Source organism: Salvelinus alpinus, chromosome 30 (assembly GCF_045679555.1).
Source record: "Salvelinus alpinus chromosome 30, SLU_Salpinus.1, whole genome shotgun sequence".
In the NCBI taxonomy this organism is placed as follows: domain Eukaryota; kingdom Metazoa; phylum Chordata; class Actinopteri; order Salmoniformes; family Salmonidae; genus Salvelinus; species Salvelinus alpinus.
The window spans coordinates 892,323-914,242 of record NC_092115.1 but is presented as its reverse complement, the minus strand read 5'-3'; the positions used below and the strand labels follow the sequence as shown (position 1 = coordinate 914,242).

General features: G+C 46.0%; 1 protein-coding gene across 1 annotated transcript in view; it reads left to right on the top strand.

Annotated features, from left to right (window-relative positions):
- Positions 1 to 21,920, top strand: part of LOC139560625 (myomesin-1-like) — a gene marked incomplete in the record, with an annotated part of 96,594 nt that overhangs the window by 19,865 nt on the left and 54,809 nt on the right. The window contains 8 exon segments of the mRNA XM_071377561.1: positions 1,672 to 1,833; positions 10,370 to 10,511; positions 10,667 to 10,866; positions 15,040 to 15,096; positions 15,207 to 15,331; positions 19,509 to 19,692; positions 20,351 to 20,525; positions 20,941 to 21,062. Coding sequence (XP_071233662.1) covers positions 1,672 to 1,833; positions 10,370 to 10,511; positions 10,667 to 10,866; positions 15,040 to 15,096; positions 15,207 to 15,331; positions 19,509 to 19,692; positions 20,351 to 20,525; positions 20,941 to 21,062 — 1,167 coding nt within the window.

Below are 21,920 nucleotides of genomic sequence, written 5' to 3'. Positions count from 1 at the left end.
CAGAGATGGTGGGTAACAACACACACACCATTAAACGCTACCAGCCTGATGTCCTCTGGTACAGAGATGGTGGGTAACAACACACACCATTAAACGGTACCAGCCTGATGTCCTCTGGTACAGAGATGGTGGGTAACAACACACACACCATTAAACGCTACCAGCCTGATGTCCTCTGGTCCAGAGATGGTGGGTAACAACACACACCATTAAACGCTACCAGCCTGATGTCCTCTGGTACAGAGATGGTGGGTAACAACACACACCATTAAACGCTACCAGCCTGATGTCCTCTGGTACAGAGATGGTGGGTAACAACACACACCATTAAACGCTACCAGCCTGATGTCCTCTGGTACAGGGTTGGTGGGTAACAACACACACCCATTAAACGGTACCAGCCTGATGTCCTCTGGTACAGAGATGGTGGGTAACAACACACATACATAGTAACCCATAGTAACCCTCAGCCAGTGCCGCGAGTCAGCCAGTGCCGCGAGAAGGCGGAGTTAACCATTTGACAGAGTGGTGAATCTGCTGCTAAAAGGCAAATCAGGAGGCGAATAAGGACGCAGGAGAACCAACAAAGCACTGTTCATGACTCCACTTGTTTGCCAATAGGCAGGTCAATGGGAACTCAGTCAGATCAAGACTTTAAGCTTTATGAGCTTTGATTATCACTGGGAGACATATTTACATGTTGACCCATCATTTATTTTCTTTATTACAAAAGATATATTTGTATTATTTAATCTTTTCTTCTGTGACCGACCGCCTTGATTCGGTCTTATGTAGCAACATTTGAAATAGTGTTTTTTACAGTGGATAAAAGTAGCTACTCAGAGCTACAAAATGGTATATCATACACTGCAGTTGAGGAACAATCAGGAAGTAATTCTGCTTTGAAATGTTATTTTTATTTTTAAGGCCAGCCCCTGTCCCCGCAGGAGGCCTTTTGTTAGGCTGTCATTGTAAACTGACTTGCCTAGTTATATAAAGGTTAAATAAAATAAATACAAATAAACACATACTGACCAGCTCATGTTATAGACAGAAGACAAACTCATCTCCCGGCATGTCCAGCCCATCAGACCAATCCAAACTCATCTCCCGGCATGTCCAGCCCATCAGACCAATCCAAACTCATCTCCCGGCAAGTCTAGCCCAACAGACCAATCCAAACTCATCTCCCGGCATGTCTAGCCCAACAGACCAATCCAAACTCATCTCCCGGCAAGTCTAGCCCAACAGACCAATCCAAACTCATCTCCCGGCAAGTCTAGCCCATCCATTATCTCAGCCAATCATGGCTAGCAGGAAGGTTCCTGTCTTTTTCAGTGGCTAAACCAACTAGGCTCGTAATTTAAGGGTAGAATACAAGTTTGTTATTAAGGCATTTATTCCCAAAAACGCATTTTGATAAAAAATACATGTCTATATTCAATTGCCTCTCCTGTAGTGACGTCCGACATAAGCCTAGATTCCTGAAACGAGTCACAAATTTGAAAAAAATTACTGAGGTCTGGACGCGCAGGCACACACACACACACACAGAGTTGCTGTGCTGAGCTGTTCTTGGGCCTACAGCACCCAAATTAATTTCACACTGTGCTGTGCTTTACCTTTGTGAACTACTGAGTACATCTGTGTGATACTGTGGTGTCTCCCCAGGCAAGGCCCTGGCAGAGTCTAAGTGGGTCCACACCCACTGGAGCGGAGAGAAAGCCACCCTGACGCTGGTCCATCTTAACAAGGAGGATGAAGGACTCTACACCCTGAGAGTTAACACCAAGTCTGGCTTCCAGTCCTACTCCGCTTACGTCTTCGTCAGAGGTACGACCTGAAATTGTTTACTTCACAGTACGCTACAATATGATACCATATGATAGGCTATAATACCAAGCAATAAGGCAAGCCAAGGTTTGTATTTTAAGGGAATGGCAGTGTGAGAAGACATGAGACTGAAGGCTGAACGTTGGTCCCAAGACTGAGATCAGGAGAAGTACAACCACAGCATGTGTTAACCAGTGGATCAGTGTTAACCAGTGGGGCAGTGTAGTGTTAACCAGTGAGTTAGTGTTAACCAGGGGGTCAGTGTTAACCAGTGAGTTAGTGTTAACCAGTGAGTTAGTGTTAACCAGTGGGGCAGTGTTAACCAGTGGGGCAGTGTTAACCAGTGGATCAGTGTTAACCAGTGAGTTAGTGTTAACCAGGGGGTCAGTGTTAACCAGTGAGTTAGTGTTAACCAGTGAGTTAGTGTTAACCAGTGGGGCAGTGTTAACCAGTGGATCAGTGTTAACCAGTGAGTTAGTGTTAACCAGTGAGTTAGTGTTAACCAGTGGGTCAGTGTTAACCAGGGGGTCAGTGTTAACCAGTGGGTTAGTGTTAACCAGTGGGTCAGTGTTAACCAGTGGGTTAGTGTTAACCAGTGAGTTAGTGTTAACCAGTGGGTTAGTGTTAACCAGTGAGTTAGTGTTAACCAGTGAGTCAGTGTTAACCAGTGAGTTAGTGTTAACCAGTGAGTTAGTGTTAACCAGTGAGTCAGTGTTAACCAGTGAGTCAGTGTTAACCAGTGAGTTAGTGTTAACCAGTGGATCAGTGTTAACCAGTGGGTCAGTGTTAACCAGTGGATCAGTGTTAACCAGTGGATCAGTGTTAACCAGTGGGGCAGTGTTAACCAGTGAGTCAGTGTTAACCAGTGAGTCAGTGTTAACCAGTGGATCAGTGTTAACCAGTGGATCAGTGTTAACCAGTGGATCAGTGTTAACCAGTGGGGCAGTGTTAACCAGTGGGTCAGTGTTAACCAGTGGATCAGTGTTAACCAGTGAGTTAGTGTTAACCAGTGAGTTAGTGTTAACCAGTGAGTCAGTGTTAACCAGTGGGTCAGTGTTAACCAGTGGGTCAGTGTTAACCAGTGGATCAGTGTTAACCAGTGAGTTAGTGTTAACCCGTGAGTTAGTGTTAACCAGTGGGTCAGTGTTAACCAGTGAGTTAGTGTTAACCAGTGAGTCAGTGTTAACCAGTGAGTTAGTGTTAACCAGTGAGTTAGTGTTAACCAGTGAGTTAGTGTTAACCAGTGAGTCAGTGTTAACCAGCGGGTCAGTGTTAACCAGCGGGTCAGTGTTAACCAGTGGGGCAGTGTTAACCAGTGGATCAGTGTTAACCAGTGAGTTAGTGTTAACCAGTGGGTCAGTGTTAACCAGTGAGTTAGTGTTAACCAGTGGGTCAGTGTTAACCAGCGGGTCAGTGTTAACCAGTGGGTCAGTGTTAACCAGTGAGTCAGTGTTAACCAGTGAGTCAGTGTTAACCAGTGGATCAGTGTTAACCAGTGAGTTAGTGTTAACCAGTGAGTTAGTGTTAACCAGTGGGTCAGTGTTAACCAGTGAGTTAGTGTTAACCAGTGAGTGTAACGGCGTTCCTCCTCCTCTTCATCCGAAAAGGAGGAGCAGGGATCGAACCAAAATGCAGCGTTTCTTGTAGACATAATATTTATTAAACAAAACGGAAAAACACGAAAACACTTACACAAACTACAAAACAACAAACAAAGTAGACAAAACCTGAACGTAAGAACTTACATGTAACGAAGAACGCACGAACAGGAAAATGACTACACAAAACGACGAACGAACGAAACAGTCCCGTATGGTGCAACATAGACAGACACTAACACAGGAGACAACCACCCACGACAAACAATGTGACCCCACCTACCTTAATATGATTCTCAATCAGAGGAGATGGAAACCACCTGCCTCTAATTGAGAACCATATCAGGTACCCATTAACCAACATAGAAACACAAAACATAGACTGCCCACCCAAACTCACGTCCTGACCAGCTAACACATACAAAAACTAACAGAAAACAGGTCAGGAACGTGACATAACCCCCCCCCTCAAGGTGCGTACTCCGAACGCACCACCAAAAGTCTAGGGGAGGGTCTGGGTGGGTATCTGACCACGGTGGTGGCTCAGGCTCTGGACGAGGTCCCCACCCCACCATAGTCAATCCCAGCTTACATCTCTCCCTTAGAATGACCACCCTCTTTTTCCACCCACCTAATATAAGGGGCAACACCAAGATAAGGGACAGCTCCGGGACAAGGTAGCTCAGGACAGCGAGGTAGCTCAGGACAGCGAGGTAGGTCGAGATAGAGAGGTAGCTCAGGATAGAGAGATAGCTCAGGATAGAGGGGCAACTCCGGACTGAAAGGCAGCTCCGGACAGAGAGACAGCTCTGGACTGAGGGGCAGTTCCGGATTACTGGCAGCTCCGGGCTGGCTGACGGCTCTGGACGCTCATGGCTGGCTGACGGCTCTGGACGCTCATGGCTGGCTGACGGCTCTGGACGCTCATGGCTGGCTGACGGCTCTGGACGCTCATGGCTGGCTGACGGCTCTGGACGCTCATGGCTCACTGGCGGCTCTAGCAGATCCTGTCTGGTTGGCGGCTCTGGCAGATCCTGTCTGGTTGGCGGCTCTGGCAGATCCTGTCTGGTTGGCGGCTCTGGCAGATCCTGTCTGGTTGGCGGCTCTGGCAGATCCTGTCTGGTTGGCGGCTCTGGCAGATCCTGTCTGACGAATGGCTCTAGCGGCTCCTGACTGACTATCGGCTCTGACGGCTCGGGACAGACGGGCGGCTCTAATGGCTCGGGACAGACGGATGGCTCAGACGGCACTGGGCAGACGGATGGCTCAGATGGCGCTGGGGAGACGGATGGCTCAGATGGCGCTGGGGAGACGGATGGCTCAGATGGCGCTGGGGAGACGGATGGCTCAGATGGCGCTGGGGAGACGGATGGCTCTGGCCGGATAAGGCGCACTGTAGACCTGGTGCGTGGTGCCGGAACTGGAGGCACCGGGCTAAGGACACGCACCTTCATGCTAGTGCGGGGAGCAGGGACAGGGCACACTGGACTCTCAAAGCGTACTATTTGCCTGGTGCGTGGTACCGGCACTGGTGGCACCGGGCTGAGGGCACGCACATCAGGACGAGTACGGGGAGAAGGAACAGTGTGTACAGGGCTCTGGAGACGCACAGGTGGCTTAGTGCGTGGTGCCGGAACTGGAGGCACTGGGCTGGAGACACGCACCATAGGAAGAGTGCGTGGAGGAGGAACAGGGCTCTGAAAACGCACTGGAAGCCTGGTGCGTGGTGTAGGCACTGGTGGTACTGGGCTGGGGCGGGGAGGTTGCGCCGGAAATACCGGACCGTGCAGGCTTACTGGCTCCCTTGAGCATTGAGCCTGCCCAACCTTACCTGGTTGAATGCTCCCCGTCGCCCACCCAGTGCGGGGAGGTGGAATAACCCGCACCGGGCTATGTAGGCGAACCGGGGACACCATGCGTAAGGCTGGTGCCATGTAAGCCGGCCCGAGGAGACGCACTGGTGGCCAGATATGTAGAGCCGGCTTCATGGCACTTGGCTCAATGCCCAATCTAGCCCTACCAGTGCGGGGAGGTGGAATAACCCGCACCGGACTATGCACACGTACAGGAGACACCGTGCGCTCTACTGCGTAACATGGCGTCTGCCCGTACTCCCGCTCTCCACGGTTAGCCTGGGAAGTGGGCGCAGGTCTCCTACCTGCCCTTGGCCCACTACCTCTTAGCCCCCTCCCAAGACATTTTTGGGGTTTCTTCACGGGCTTCCGTGCTAGCCGCGTACCTTCATAACTCCGGTCTTGCGCTTGATTCTCCGGCTTCCAGCCACGTCTCCTTGCTGCCTCCTCATATCGCCGCCTCTCTGCTTTCGCTGCCTCCAGCTCAGCTTTGGGACGGCGATATTCTCCCGGCTGTGCCCATGGACCTTTTCCGTCCAATATTTCCTCCCAACTCCAATAATCCTGTGTAGCAGGCCACTGCTCGAATTCGCGCTGCTTGGTTCTGGTTTGGTGGGTGGTTCTGTAACGATTCTCTAGATCCTCCTCCTCCTCGGACGAGGAGAGGAGAGAAGGATCGGAGGACCAAAATGCAGCGGGTTGTGAATACATAATGATTTATTAAAGCAAACGACGAAACACGAAAACAAACACTTGGAATGATTACAAAATAACAAAAAAACGAACGTAGACTGACCTAAACCATGAGAACTTACATATAACACGAAGAACGCAGGAACAGGTACAGACTACAACTAACGAACGAACAAACGCTACAGTCCCGTGTGGTGCGCAGACACAGACACGGAAGACAATCACCCACAAACAAACAGTGTGAACAGCCAACCTATATATGGTTCTCAATCAGAGGAAAACGTCAAACACCTGTCTCTGATTGAGAACCATATAAGGCTAATTACAAGTGACCTAAACAATGAAACACAAAACATAGAATGCCCATCCCAACTCACGCCCTGACCAACTAAACACATACAAAAATAACATAAAACAGGTCAGGAACGTGACAGTGAGTTAGTGTTAACCAGTGAGTTAGTGTTAACCAGTGAGTTAGTGTTAACCAGTGAGTTAGTGTTAACCAGTGAGTCAGTGTTAACCAGCGGGTCAGTGTTAACCAGTGGATCAGTGTTAACCAGTGAGTTAGTGTTAACCAGTGAGTCAGTGTTAACCAGTGAGTTAGTGTTAACCAGTGAGTTAGTGTTAACCAGTGAGTTAGTGTTAACCAGCGGGTCAGTGTTAACCAGTGGATCAGTGTTAACCAGTGAGTTAGTGTTAACCAGTGAGTCAGTGTTAACCAGTGAGTTAGTGTTAACCAGTGAGTTAGTGTTAACCAGTGAGTTAGTGTTAACCAGTGGGGCAGTGTTAACCAGTGAGTTAGTGTTAACCAGTGAGTCAGTGTTAACCAGTGAGTTAGTGTTAACCAGTGAGTTAGTGTTAACCAGTGGGTCAGTGTTAACCAGTGGATCAGTGTTAACCAGTGGTTCAGTGTTAACCAGGGGGTCAGTGTTAACCAGTGAGTCAGTGTTAACCAGTGAGTCAGTGTTAACCAGTGGGTCAGTGTTAACCAGTGGGTTAGTGTTAACCAGTGGGTTAGTTTTAACCAGTGAGTTAGTGTTAACCAATGGATCAGTGTTAACCAGTGGGGCAGTGTTAACCAGTGGGTCAGTGTTAACCAGTGGGTTAGTGTTAACCAGTGGGTTAGTGTTAACCAGTGAGTTAGTGTTAACCAGTGGGTTAGTGTTAACCAGTGAGTTAGTGTTAACCAGTGAGTCAGTGTTAACCAGTGAGTTAGTGTTAACCAGTGAGTTAGTGTTAACCAGTGGGTCAGTGTTAACCAGCGGGTCAGTGTTAACCAGTGAGTTAGTGTTAACCAGTGAGTTAGTGTTAACCAGTGAGTTAGTGTTAACCAGTGAGTTAGTGTTAACCAGTGGGGCAGTGTTAACCAGTGGATCAGTGTTAACCAGTGAGTTAGTGTTAACCAGTGAGTTAGTGTTAACCAGTGGGTCAGTGTTAACCAGTGGGTCAGTGTTAACCAGTGGGTCAGTGTTAACCAGTGGGGCAGTGTTAACCAGTGGATCAGTGTTAACCAGTGAGTTAGTGTTAACCAGTGAGTTAGTGTTAACCAGTGGGTCAGTGTTAACCAGTGAGTTAGTGTTAACCAGTGAGTCAGTGTTAACCAGTGAGTTAGTGTTAACCAGTGAGTTAGTGTTAACCAGTGAGTTAGTGTTAACCAGTGAGTCAGTGTTAACCAGCGGGTCAGTGTTAACCAGCGGGTCAGTGTTAACCAGTGAGTTAGTGTTAACCAGTGAGTTAGTGTTAACCAGTGAGTTAGTGTTAACCAGTGAGTTAGTGTTAACCAGTGGGGCAGTGTTAACCAGTGGGTCAGTGTTAACCAGTGAGTTAGTGTTAACCAGTGAGTTAGTGTTAACCAGTGAGTTAGTGTTAACCAGTGAGTTAGTGTAAACCAGTGGGTCAGTGTTAACCAGTGGATCAGTGTTAACCAGTGGATCAGTGTTAACCAGGGGGTCAGTGTTAACCAGTGGATCAGTGTTAACCAGTGAGTTAGTATTAACCAGTGAGTTAATGTTAACCAGTGAGTTAGTGTTAACCAGTGAGTTGGTGTTAACCAGTGGGTCAGTGTTAACCAGTGAGTTAGTGTTAACCAGTGGGTCAGTGTTAACCAGTGAGTTAGTGTTAACCAGTGGGTCAGTGTTAACCAGTGGGTCAGTGTTAACCAGTGAGTTAGTGTTAACCAGTGAGTTAGTGTTAACCAGTGGGTCAGTGTTAACCAGTGGGTCAGTGTTAACCAGTGGATCAGTGTTAACCAGTGAGTTAGTGTTAACCAGTGGGTCAGTGTTAACCAGTGAGTTAGTGTTAACCAGTGAGTTAGTGTTAACCAGTGAGTTAGTGTTAACCAGTGGGTCAGTGTTAACCAGTGAGTTAGTGTTAACCAGGGGGTCAGTGTTAACCAGTGAGTTAGTGTTAACCAGTGGATCAGTGTTAACCAGCGGGTCAGTGTTAACCAGTGAGTTAGTGTTAACCAGTGAGTTAGTGTTAACCAGTGAGTTAGTGTTAACCAGTGAGTTAGTGTTAACCAGTGGGTCAGTGTTAACCAGTGGATCAGTGTTAACCAGCGGGTCAGTGTTAACCAGCGGGTCAGTGTTAACCAGCGGGTCAGTGTTAACCAGTGGATCAGTGTTAACCAGTGGATCAGTGTTAACCAGTGGGTCAGTGTTAACCAGTGAGTCAGTGTTAACCAGTGAGCAATTCATTGCAAAGTCCTTCTTTGCCATGCAAATGAAAGGAATCCCCCAAAAACATTTCCACTGCATTTCAGCCAGGCCACAAAAGGACTAGCTGACATCATGTCAGTGATTCTCTCGTTAACACAGGTGTGAGTGTTGAGGAGGACAAGGCTGGAGATCACTCTGTCATACTGATTGAGTTCGAATAACAGACTGGAAGCTTCAAAAGGAGGGTAGTGCTTGGAAACATTGTTCTTCCTCTGTCAATCATGGTTACCTGCAAGGGAACATGTGCCTTCATCATGGCATTGCACAAAAAGGGCTTCACAGGCAAGGATATTGCTGCCAGTAAGATTACACCTAAATCAACCATTTATCGGATCATCAAGAACTTCAAGGAGAGCGGTTCAATTGTTGTGAAGAAGGCTTCAGGGCGCCCAAGAAAGTCCAAAAGTCTTCTCCTCACTGTGCATCTGAGAATACTTTTGGAGGATGGCCTGTTTTCAAGAAGGGCAGCAAAGAAGCCACTTCTCTCCAGGAAAAACATCAGGGACAGACTGATATTCTGCAAAAGGTACAGGGATTGGACTACTGAGGACTGGGGTAAAGTCATTTTCTCTGATGAATCCCCTTTCCGATTGTTTGGGGCATCCGGAAAAAACCTTGTCCGGAGAAGACAAGGTGAGTGCTACCATCAGTCCTGTGTCATGCCAACAGTAAAGCATCCTGAGACCATTCATGCGTGGGGTTGCTTCTCAGCCAAGGGAGTGGGCTCACACAATTTTACCTAAGAACACAGCCATGAATAAAGAATGGTACCAACATATCGTCTGAGAGCAACTTCTCCCAACCATCCAGGAACAGTTTGGTGACGAAAAATGCCTTTTCCAGCATAATGGAGCACCTTGCCATAAGGCAAAAGTGATAACTAAGTGGCTCGGGGAACAAAACATCGATATTTTGGTTCCATGGCCAGGAAACTCCCCAGACCTTAATCCCATTGAGAACTCGTGGTCAATCCTCAAGAGGCAGGTGGACAAACAAAAACCCACAAATTCTGACAAACTCCAAGCATTGATTATGCAAGAATGGGCTGCCATCAGTCAGGATGTGGCCCAGAAGTTAATTGACAGCATGCCAGGGAGGATTGCAGAGGTCTTGAAAAAGAAGGGTCAACACTGCAAATATTGACTCTTTGCATCAACTTCATGTAATTGTCAATAAAAGCCTTTGACACTTATGAAATGCTTGTAATTATACTTCAGTATTCAATAGTAACATCTGACAAAAATAGCTAAAGACACTGAGGCAGCAGACTTTGTGAAAGTTAATATTTGTGTCATTCTCAAAACTTTTGGCCACGACTGTAGATGGGGTGGTATATATATCCCCAGTGAATGACTACAGGACAGATTTAAAGGGTTTGATAGATGTGTGACAGACAGACCTAATGCTGAGTGGTCTGAGTGGTAGTGTAGTGGGGCGGCAGGTAGCCTAGTGGTTAGAGCGTTGTGCCAGTAACCGAAAGGATGCTGGATCGAATCCCCAAGCTGACAAGGTAAAAATCTGTCGTTCTGCCCCTGAGCAAGGCAGTTAACCCACTGTTCCCCGGGTGCCGAAGACGTGGATGTCGATTATGGCAGCCCACCTCACCTCTCTGATTCAGAAGGGTTGGGTTAAATGTTAGTGCGTGTTCTCACAGGTGTGTGTGTGTGTGTCACAGATGAAGAGGTGGAGTTGGAAGGTGTTCCCGTGGCGCCCCTGGACGTACGTTGCCATGACGCCAACAAGGACTACGTTGTAGTGACATGGAAACAGCCTGCGGTGGAGGGAAGCAGCTCCATCCTGGGATACTTCATTGATAGGTAGGGACTTCTGTTCTTCTGTGGTTTCCTAGCTCTCTGTGAAGGTTAGCTCTCTCTTCTTCTGTGGTTCTCCACATCTCTAGACCTGGACAGACTAGCTCCATGGTACTTCTCTCTCTCTGTGTGTGTGTGTGTGTGTGTGTGCACGTGTGTAGGTGTGAGGTGGGCCACCACCACTGGGCTCAGTGTAACGACACCCCTGTGAAGTACGCCCGTTTCCCGGTAACGGGGCTGATTGAGGGGAGGAGCTATACCTTCCGGGTCAGAGCCATCAACCGGGCTGGGGTCAGCCGACCTTCTAGAGCCTCTGATCCCGTTATCGCCATAGACCCCCACGACAGGGCTCGCCATCGAGGTCAGCATCTGATTGGTTAGAACAGGAGTAACCAAACCTCCTCCTGGAGAGCTACTGGTTGTTTAGGCTTTGGTCTAGCCCAGGTGTATTAGTCCAGGTGTGTTAGTCCAGGTGTGTTAGTCCAGGTTTGTTAGTCTAGGTGTGTTAGTCTAGGTGTGTTAGTCTAGGTGTGGTAGTCTAGGTGTGTTAGTCCAGGTGTGTTAGTCCAGGTGTGTTAGTCCAGGTTTGTTAGTCTAGGTGTGTTAGTCCAGGTGTGTTAGTCTAGGTGTGTTAGTCTAGGTGTGTTAGCCCCAGGTGTGTTAGTCTAGGTGTGTTAGTCTAGGTGTGTTAGTCCAGGTGTTAGTCTAGGTGTGTTAGTCCAGGTGTGTTAGTCTAGGTGTGTTAGTCCAGGTGTGTTAGTCTAGGTGTGTTAGTCTAGGTGTGTTAGTCTAGGTGTGTTAGTCCAGGTGTGTTAGTCCAGGTGTGTTAGTCTAGGTGTGGTAGTCTAGGTGTGTTAGTCTAGGTGTGTTAGTCTAGGTGTGTTAGTCTCGGTGTGTTAGTCCAGGTGTGTTAGTCTAGGTGTGTTAGTCCAGGTGTGTTAGTCTAGGTGTGTTAGTCTAGGTGTGTTAGTCTAGGTGTGTTAGTCTAGGTGTGTTAGTCTCGGTGTGTTAGTCTAGGTGTATTAGTCCAGGTTTGTTAGTCCAGGTGTATTAGTCTCGGTTTGTTAGTCCAGGTGTATTAGTCCAGGTTTGTTAGTCCAGGTGTATTCGTCCAGGTTTGTTAGTCCAGGTGTATTAGTCTCGGTTTGTTAGTCCAGGTGTGTTAGTCTAGGTGTATTAGTCCAGGTGTATTAGTCCAGGTGTATTAGTCCAGGTGTGTTAGTCCAGGTGTATTAGTCCAGGTTTGTTAGTCTAGGTGTGTTAGTCTAGGTGTGTTAGTCTAGGTGTGTTAGTCTCGGTGTGTTAGTCTCGGTGTGTTAGTCTAGGTGTGTTAGTCCAGGTTTGTTAGTCCAGGTGTGTTAGTCCAGGTTTGTTAGTCTAGGTGTGTTAGTCCAGGTGTGTTAGTCCAGGTGTGTTAGTCTAGGTGTGTTAGTCCAGGTGTGTTAGCCCCAGGTGTGTTAGTCCAGGTGTGTTAGTCCAGGTGTGTTAGTCCAGGTTTGTTAGTCTAGGTGTGTTAGTCTAGGTTTATTAGTCTAGGTGTGTTAGTCTAGGTGTGTTAGTCCAGGTGTGTTAGTCTAGGTGTGTTAGTCTAGGTGTGTTAGTCCAGGTGTGGTAGTCTAGGTGTGTTAGTCTAGGTGTGTTAGTCTAGGTGTGGTAGTCTAGGTGTGTTAGTCTAGGTGTGTTAGTCTAGGTGTGTTAGTCCAGGTGTGTTAGTCTAGGTGTGTTAGTCTAGGTGTGTTAGTCTAGGTGTGGTAGTCTAGGTGTGTTAGTCTAGGTGTGTTAGTCTAGGTGTGTTAGTCCAGGTGTGGTAGTCTAGGTGTGTTAGTCTAGGTGTGTTAGCCCCAGGTGTGTTAGCCCTAGGTGTGTTAGTCTAGGTGTGTTAGCCCCAGGTGTGTTAGCCCTAGGTGTGTTAGTCTAGGTGTGTTAGTCTAGGTGTGTTAGTCTAGGTGTGTTAGTCCAGGTGTGTTAGTCTAGGTGTATTAGTCTAGGTGTATTAGTCCAGGTGTGTTAGCCCCAGGTTTATTAGTCCAGGTGTGTTAGCCCCAGGTGTATTAGCCCCAGGTGTATTAGCCCCAGGTGTATTCGTCCAGGTTCGTTAGCCCAGGTGTTTTAGTGAATAAATAAAAAGGCCCCTCCCAGACCAGTCTGAGAACTCTGGTATGATTAAAAACATGATTAGAAAGGTTTGATAATAGTGGTGATAGGATCATGTTGTAATGTGCTGTTGTAACCTGCTGTTGTAACGTGCTGCTGTTACCTTCTGTTGTAACGTGCTGTTACCTTCTCTTGTAACGTGCTGTTGTTACCTTCTGTTGTAACGTGCTGTTGTTATCTTCTGTTGTAACGTGCTGTTACCTTCTGTTGTAACTTGCTGTTGTTACCTTCTGTTGTAACGTGCTGTTACCTTCTGTTGTAATGTGCTGTTACCTTCTGTTGTAACGTGATGTTACCTTCTGTTGTAACGTGCTATTACCTTCTGTTGTAACGTGCTGTTGTTACCTTCTGTTGTAACGTGCTGTTGTTACCTTCTGTTGTAACGTGCTGTTACCTTATGTTGTAACGTGCTGTTACCTTATGTTGTAACGTGCTGTTACCTTCTGTTGTAACGTGCTATTACCTTCTGTTGTAACGTGCTATTACCTTATGTTGTAACGTGCTATTACCTTCTGTTGTAACGTGCTGTTACCTTCTGTTGTAACGTGCTGTTGTTACCTTCTGTTGTAACGTGCTATTACCTGCTGTTGTAACGTGATGCTGTTTCCTGCTGTTACCTGCTGTTGTAACGTGCTATTACCTTCTGTTGTAACGTGCTATTACCTTCTGTTGTAACGTGCTGTTGTTACCTTCTGTTGTAACGTGCTGTTGTTACCTTCTGTTGTAACGTGCTGCTGTTACCTTCTGTTGTAACGTGCTGTTGTTACCTTCTGTTGTAACGTGCTATTACCTTCTGTTGTAACGTGCTATTACCTTCTGTTGTAACGTGCTGTTACCTTCTGTTGTAACGTGCTATTACCTTCTGTTGTAACGTGCTATTACCTTCTGTTGTAACGTGCTGTTACCTTCTGTTGTAACGTGCTGTTACCTTCTGTTGTAACGTGCTGCTGTTACCTTCTGTTGTAACGTGCTGTTACCTTCTGTTGTAACGTGCTGTTGTTACCTTCTGTTGTAACGTGCTATTACCTTCTGTTGTAACGTGCTATTACCTTCTGTTGTAACGTGCTGTTGTTACCTTCTGTTGTAACGTGCTGTTACCTTCTGTTGTAACGTGCTATTACCTTCTGTTGTAACGTGCTGTTACCTTCTGTTGTAACGTGCTGCTGTTACCTTCTGTTGTAACGTGCTGTTACCTTCTGTTGTAACGTGCTGTTGTTATCTTCTGTTGTAACGTGCTGCTGTTACCTTCTGTTGTAACGTGCTGCTGTTACCTTCTGTTGTAACGTGCTGTTGTTATCTTCTGTTGTAACGTGCTGCTGTTACCTTCTGTTGTAACGTGCTGTTGTTACCTTCTGTTGTTACGTGATGCTGTTACCTTCTGTTGTAACGTGCTGTTGTTATCTTCTGTTGTAACGTGCTGCTGTTACCTTCTGTTGTAACGTGCTGTTGTTACCTTCTGTTGTTACGTGATGCTGTTACCTTCTGTTGTTACCTTCTGTTGTAACGTGCTATTACCTTCTGTTGTAACGTGCTGTTGTAACGTGCTGTTGTTACCTTCTGTTGTAACGTGCTGTTGTTACCTTCTGTTGTAACGTGCTGTTGTTACCTGCTGTTGTTACCTTCTGTTGTAACTTGCTATTACCTTCTGTTGTAACGTGCTGTTGTTACCTTCTGTTGTAACGTGCTGTTACCTTCGGTTGTAACGTGCTGTTGTTACCTTCTGTTGTAACGTGCTGTTGTTACCTTCTGTTGTAACGTGATGCTGTTACCTTCTGTTGTTACCTTCTGTTGTAACGTGCTATTACCTTCTGTTGTTACCTTCTGTTGTAACGTGCTGTTGTAACGTGCTGTTGTTACCTTCTGTTGTAACGTGCTGTTGTTACCTTCTGTTGTAACGTGCTATTACCTTCTGTTGTAACGTGCTGTTGTTACCTTCTGTTGTAACGTGCTGTTATCTTCTGTTGTAACGTGCTGTTTTAACCTTTTGTTGTAACGTGCTGTTTTAACCTTCTGTTGTAACGTGCTGTTTTAACCTTCTGTTGTAACATGCTGTTGTTACCTTCTGTTTTAACCTTCTGTTGTAACGTGCTGTTTTAACCTTCTGTTGTAACATGCTGTTGTTACCTTCTGTTGTAACCTGCTGTTGTAACGTGCTGTTGCAACCTGCTGTTGTTACCTGCTGTTGTAATGTGCTGTTGTAACCTGCTGTTGCAACGTGCTGTTGTAACGTGCTGTTGTAACGTGCTGTTGTAACCTGCTGTTGTAACCTGCTGTTGTAACCTGCTGTTGCAACCTGCTGTTGTAACGTGCTGTTGTAACCTGCTGTTGCAACGTGCTGTTGTAACGTGCTGTTGTAACGTGCTGTCTCTGTGTATCTTAGCTGGTCCCTCTGCTCCCTTTACCGGAATGATCAAGTTCACTGAGGAAGACGCTACAGGTTAGACATATAGTTATACACTTTATATGTACTGTCAATACATTATCTATAGATCTCTCCACTATGTTTATTACAATAATCCTGACCCCTGACCCTTGTTGACACCTCAGTGGGCGTGGTACCAGGTGAGCCCACCGACCTGGTGGTTACTGAGGCAACGAAGAACTACGTGGTTCTGGCCTGGACTCCGCCCGCTCAAAGAGGTCATGAAGGGGTTATGTACATCGTAGAGAAGGTGAGAGGATGATTGATTGATGGGTTTAAAGATTGATCAGTTCATTGGTTTATTGATTGATTGGTTGGTTGATTGTTTCAACTTTTTATTGTCATGTGCACAAGTACAATGAAATGCCTTTCTTGTGAGCTTCCAACCCAACAATGCAGTAATCAATATCAGTAGTACTATAAAACATACATTTAAAAAGTCAAGTATAAGATATATACAAGGTAAGTTCCAATACCATTTTATAACGTGCAGGGATACTGGAGTGGTAGGGTTAGATATGTAAAGGGTTAAGGTAACTAGGCATCAGGATATACACTGAGTGTACAAAACATTAGGAACACCTGCTCTTTCCATGACAGACTGACCAGGTGAAAGATATGATCCCTTGTCACCTGTTAAATCTATTTCAATCAGTGTATGGTGAAGAGACAGGTTAAAGCAATATTTTTAAGCCTTGAGACCTGGATTGTGTATGTGTGCCTTTCAGAGGGAGAATGGGCAAGACAAAATATTGAAGTGCCTTTGAACAGGGAATGGTAGTAGGTGCCAGGCCCACCGGTTTGTGCGTGCCAAGAACTGCAACGCTTCTGGGTTTTTCACACTCTACAGTTTCCCGTATGTATATATTTTCACTCATGACTGCACGGCCAGGTACGACTCCAACACAATCATTAAGTTTGCCGATGACACAACAGTGGTAGGCCTGATCACCGACAATAACGAGACAGCCTATAGTGAGGAGGTCAGAGACCTGGCCGTGTTGTGCCAGGACAACAACCTCTTCCTCAATGTGATCAAGACAAAGGAGATGATTGTGGACCACAGGAAAAAGAGGGCCAAGCACTCCCCCATTCTCATCAGCGGGGCTGTAGTGGAGCAGGATGAGAGCTTCAAGTTCCTTGGTGTCCACATCACCAACAAACTAACATGGTCCAAGCACACCAAGACAGTCGTGAAGAGGGTACGAAAAAACATATTCCCCCTCAGGAGACTGAAAAGATTTGGCATGGCTCCTCAAAAGATTCTACAGCTGCACCATTGAGAGCATCCTGACTGGTTGCATCACTGCCTGGTATGGCAACTGCTCGGCCTCCGACCGCAAGGCACTACAGGGGGTAGTGCGAATGGCCCAGTACATCACCAAGCTTCCTGCCATCCAGAACCTTCAGAACCTCTATACCAGGCGGTGTCAGAGGAAGGCCCTAAAAATTGTCAGATACCACCTGCCACTCGGCAGGTGGTATCGGAGCGCCAAGTCTAGGTCCAAGAGGAGTCTTAATTAACCTCTCTAGGGTAGGTGAGACGGTAGCGTCCCACCTCTTCAACAGCCAGTGAAACTGCAGGGCGCCAAATTCAAAACAACAGAAATCCCATAATTATAATTCCTCAAACATACATGTATTTTACACCATTTTAAAGATACACTTTACGACGAAATCAAACCTAACGATTATGTTAGGTGAGTGCCTATTCACAGAATAACACAGCCATTTCTCCAGCCAAAGAGAGGATTCACAAAAAGCAGAAATATAGATAAAATTAATCACTAACCTTTGATGATCTTCATCAGATGACACTCATAGGACTTCATGTTACACAATACATGTATGTTTTGTTCGGTAAAGTTCATATTTATATCCAAAAATCGGAGTTTACATTGGCGCCTTACGTTCAGAAGTCACAAAACATCCTTCCATTTTGCAGAGAGCCACATCAATTTACAGGAATACTCATAATTAACATTGCTAAAAGATACAACTGTTATGCATGGAATTTTAGATGCACTTCTCTTTAATGCAACCGCTGTGTCAGATTTCAAAAAAGCTTTACGAAAAAAGCAAACCATGCAATAATCTGAGTCGGCGCTCAAAGCCCAATCAAGACACAAATATAGCCGCCATATTATGCAGTCAACAGAAGTCAGAAGTGACATTATAAACATTAACTTACCTTTGATGATCTTCATCAGAATGCACTCCCAGGAATCCCAGTTCCACAATAAGTGTTTGTTTTGTTCGATAATGTCCATCATTTATGTCCAAATACCTCCTTTTTGTTCGCGCGTTTAGCCCAGTAATCAAAATTCATGAGGCGCGATCACTAGGTGCAGATGAAAAGTCAAAAAGTTCCATTACAGTCCGTAGAAACATGTCAAACGATGTATAGAATAATCTTTAGGATGTTTGTAACATAAATCTTCAATAATGTTCCAACCGGAGAATTCCTTTGTCTGTAGAATTGCAAGCTAACTATCACGTGAACACGCGTGGTCAGCTCGTGGCTCTCTGGCAGACCTCTAACTCAATCCCCTCTCATTCGCCCCCACTTCACATTAGAAGCCTCAAACAAGGTTCTAAAGACTGTTGACATTTAGTGGAAGCCTTAGGAAGTGCAATATGACCCCATAGACACTGTGTATTTGATAGGCAATGAGTTGAAAAACTACAAACCTCAGATTTCCCACTTCCTGGTTGGATTTTTTTCTCAGGTTTTTGCCTGCCATATGAGTTCTGTTATACTGTTATACTCACAGACATCATTCAAACAGTTTTATAAACGTCATAGTGTTTTCTATCCAAATCTACTAATTGTATGCATATTCTAGCTTTTATGGCTGAGTAGCAGGCAGTTTAATTTGGGCACGCTTTTCATCCAAAATTCCCAATGCTGCTTCCTACCCTGAAGTTAAGGAAAAGCACCTTTAGTCAATCTGCTTTCTCCATGTCTGGAATACCCTGCCGTCAGACACACACAACTGTACCACCAATCACACCTTCACATGTATTACCCGGACGGAGAAAATCCATTAAGCGTTTTATAGTTACATCGTTAGGGTAAATTAACCGAAGGTGAACACACTCCAATCAGTTTCTGAGACAATTGCCCAGACTTTGTAGACAGTTTAATAATGCTTAAACCTCATATTTATCAGGTAGCCTAGTGGTTAGAGCATTGGGCCAGTAACCGAAAGGTTGCTAGATCGAATCCCTGAGTTGACAAGGTTTAATCTGTTGTTCTGCCCCTGAACAAGGCAGTAACCCACTGAACAAGGCAATAACCCACTGTTCCTAGGCCGTCATTGTAAATAAGAATTTGTTCTTAATTGGCTAGTTAAATAAAAAAAGGTGCTCACATCAACCATTCCATTTGCGTTTTCAAGGACTCCACAGCTATGAAGCAGCTCTCCAAACATACTACCAGCGGAACCAATTTTTTAAACTTTTGTTTCCCGGACAATGACTGGTTCCGACTGGGAAGAATCGGTCACCGAACTTGGAATTCCAACTCGGGAACTTGGGCCTATTTCTAGAACCCTCAGACTGTCTGACCTGAAGATCCCTGATGTCATGATTTGACCTTGTATTTTTGAAACTGGATTCAGTGTTTTCGTCTGCATTAAAACCAAATATCGATCCAGGTTCGATGTGACGGCAGAGATGAGGTGCGCATTGACAACCTGACTTTGAGAAGCTCTGATGCAACATGCATCAAGCGATCATCTGATTGGTGGTGTTTAGATAAGAGATTTGCAATTGACTGTCATAGCCCCACATTAAAAGTATGCGATGGTGAGTTGAGAAGACAATCAGAAATACTGTTAGCATGTTTTTCAATTGACTGCCATAGCCCCAAATAAAAAAGTTAACATGGACTGTTAAGGACATGATTTATTTCACATGGTTGGGGTCGTGAGAATTTACAGATATCAAAATAGGGTCGTGGGTCGAAACAGTTTGGGAACCCCTGGTGTCGAGTCAGTATGAATGTGTGTGAGCAAATTAAGTGTGTGAGTGAGTCGTGTCGTGTCGTCATCAAACTTGATGATTTTGTTGGAGTCATGCATGGGTGAACAGGGAGTACAGGAGTGGACTAAGCACACACCCCTGAGGGGCCCCAGTGTTGAGGGTCAGCATGGTGGATATGTTGTTGCCTACCCTCACCACCTGGGGTCGGCCCGTCAGGAAGTCCAGGATCCAGTTGCAGAGGGAAGTGTTAAGTCCTAGATTCTGGGATGATGGAGTTGATGTGTGCCATAACCAGCCTTTCAAAGCATTTCATGATTACAGATGTGAGTGCTGCAGGACGTTAGAGTTGTTGGGGAAAGGAAGGATGATGGACAGCTTGGTTGACTGATTGATCACCCTGTATGCCGGTGTTGACCAGTCCTGGGTGTTTATTTTGCCAGTGTGTTGCTGGCAGTGAGTGCTGGCAGAGGGCCAACACAGGGATGCCCGTCAAGTCTCCTCGCTTCGCACTGTTTGATCTGGCAGAGGGGAAGAGCTACAGCTTCAGAGTCCGCTGCTGCAACTCTGCTGGGATGTCTGAGGCCTCCTCTACTACTGGAGATATCACTGTAGGAGATATGCTGGGTGAGTAGAGAGATAAAGACATATTGAGATATATACTGTAGATATATACAGCAACTCTGCTGGGATGTCTGAGGCCTCCTCTACTACTGGAGATATCACTGTAGGAGATATGCTGGGTGAGTAGAGAGATAAAGACATATTGAGATATATACTGTAGATATATACAGCAACTCTGCTGGGATGTCTGAGGCCTCCTCTACTACTGCAGATATCACTGTAGGAGATATGCTGGGTGAGTAGAGAGATAAAGACATATTGAGATATATACTGTAGATATATACAGCAACTCTGCTGGGATGTCTGAGGCCTCCTCTACTACTGGAGATATCACTGTAGGAGATATGCTGGGTGAGTAGAGAGATAAAGACATATTGAGATATATACTGTAGATATATACAGCAACTCTGCTGGGATGTCTGAGGCCTCCTCTACTACTGGAGATATCACTGTAGGAGATATGCTGGGTGAGTAGAGAGATAAAGACATATTGAGATATATACTGTAGATATATACAGCAACTCTGCTGGGATGTCTGAGGCCTCCTCTGCTACTGCAGATATCACTGTAGGAGATATGCTGGGTGAGTAGAGAGATAAAGAGATATTGCTATATATGCTGGACTACTGTACTCTGCTCCCCCCATCTCCCTCGCTCTCAGACCTGCCTGCAGCCCCCGGCCCAGCCGTAGCCACTAGGAACACAGATACATCAGTCGTTGTTTCCTGGGGGGCGTCTAAGGATGTAAAACACCTGGTGGGATATTACATCGACTATACTGTGGCGGGCAGTGATGTCTGGACACCTGCAAACAACAAGCCTGTTAAAGGGACCAGGTACATTACATTATAGCAATTCAATCAATCAATCATTCATTCAACCATTCATTCAATCAACCATTCATTCATTCAACCATTTATTCAATCAACCATTCATTCATTCAACCATTTATTCAATCAACCATTCATTCATTCAACCATTTATTCAATCAACCATTCATTCATTCAACCATTTATTCAATCAACCATTCATTCAACCATTTATTCAATCAACCATTCATTCATTCAACCATTTATTCAATCAACCATTTATTTAATCAACCATTCATTCATTCAATCTTCCTTTCATCCAATATTTCATTCATTCATTTATCCATTAATTCATTCATTTTTTCATTCAAAAATCAATCAATAAATCAGTCATTCATTCACTAATCCAAATCAATAACCCTAGATGTTCCTGTCCCAACAGGTTTGTGTGCCACGGTCTGAACACAGGAGAGTCGTGTGTGTTCCGTGTGAAGGCGGTGAACGCAGCAGGGTACAGTCACAGCTCTATGGAGTCAGAGGTCGTGGTCGTCAAGGCTGGCATCGGTGAGACTTTACATAACTGGGTGTACTGTATACATTACAATATAACATAGAAGGAATATGAGGTGAAGATCTTGGGGGTTTCCGTTTTTGCTTTTAACAGTACGCTACTATGCATTTCTCATTGTATTCCTCAGCTCTATGTTTGTCCAGAACTTTAGGATGTATTTCTCACTGTATATAAGACAATTACTCAGCTCTGTTAGTCCTGAACTTTAGGATGTATTTCTCACTGTATATAAGACAATTCCTCAGCTCTGTTAGTCCTGAACTTTAGGATGTATTTCTCACTGTATATAAGACAATTCCTCAAAAGCCAAAGCCATCCCTGTACATTACCTCCTGTCCCTGTACCTTACCCCCTGACCCACCCCCCTCCCTGTCCCATCCCCGCTATCCCTGTCCCTGTCCCATCCCCCCATCCCTGTACATTACCTCCTGTCCCTGTACCTTACCCCCTGACCCACCCCCCTCCCTGTCCCATCCCCGCTATCCCTGTCCCATCCCCCTGTCACTCACCCATCCCCCCCGTCCCTGTACCTTACCCCCTGTCCTATCTGGCCTGTCCCTGTACCTTACCCCCTGTCCCATCCCATCCTCCCTGTCCCATCCCCCCTGACCCTGTCCCATCCCCCCTGACCCTGTCCCATCCTCCCTGTCCCATCCCCCTGTCACTGTCCCATCCTCCCTGACCCGGTCCCATCCTCTCTGGTCCTGTCCCATCCTCTCTGGTCCTGTCCCATCATCTCTGGTCCTGTCCCATCCTCCCATGACCCTGTCCCATCCTCCCTGTCCCATCCCCCTGTCACTGTCCCATCCTCTCTGTCCCATGACCCTGTCCCATCCTCCCTGTCCCATCCC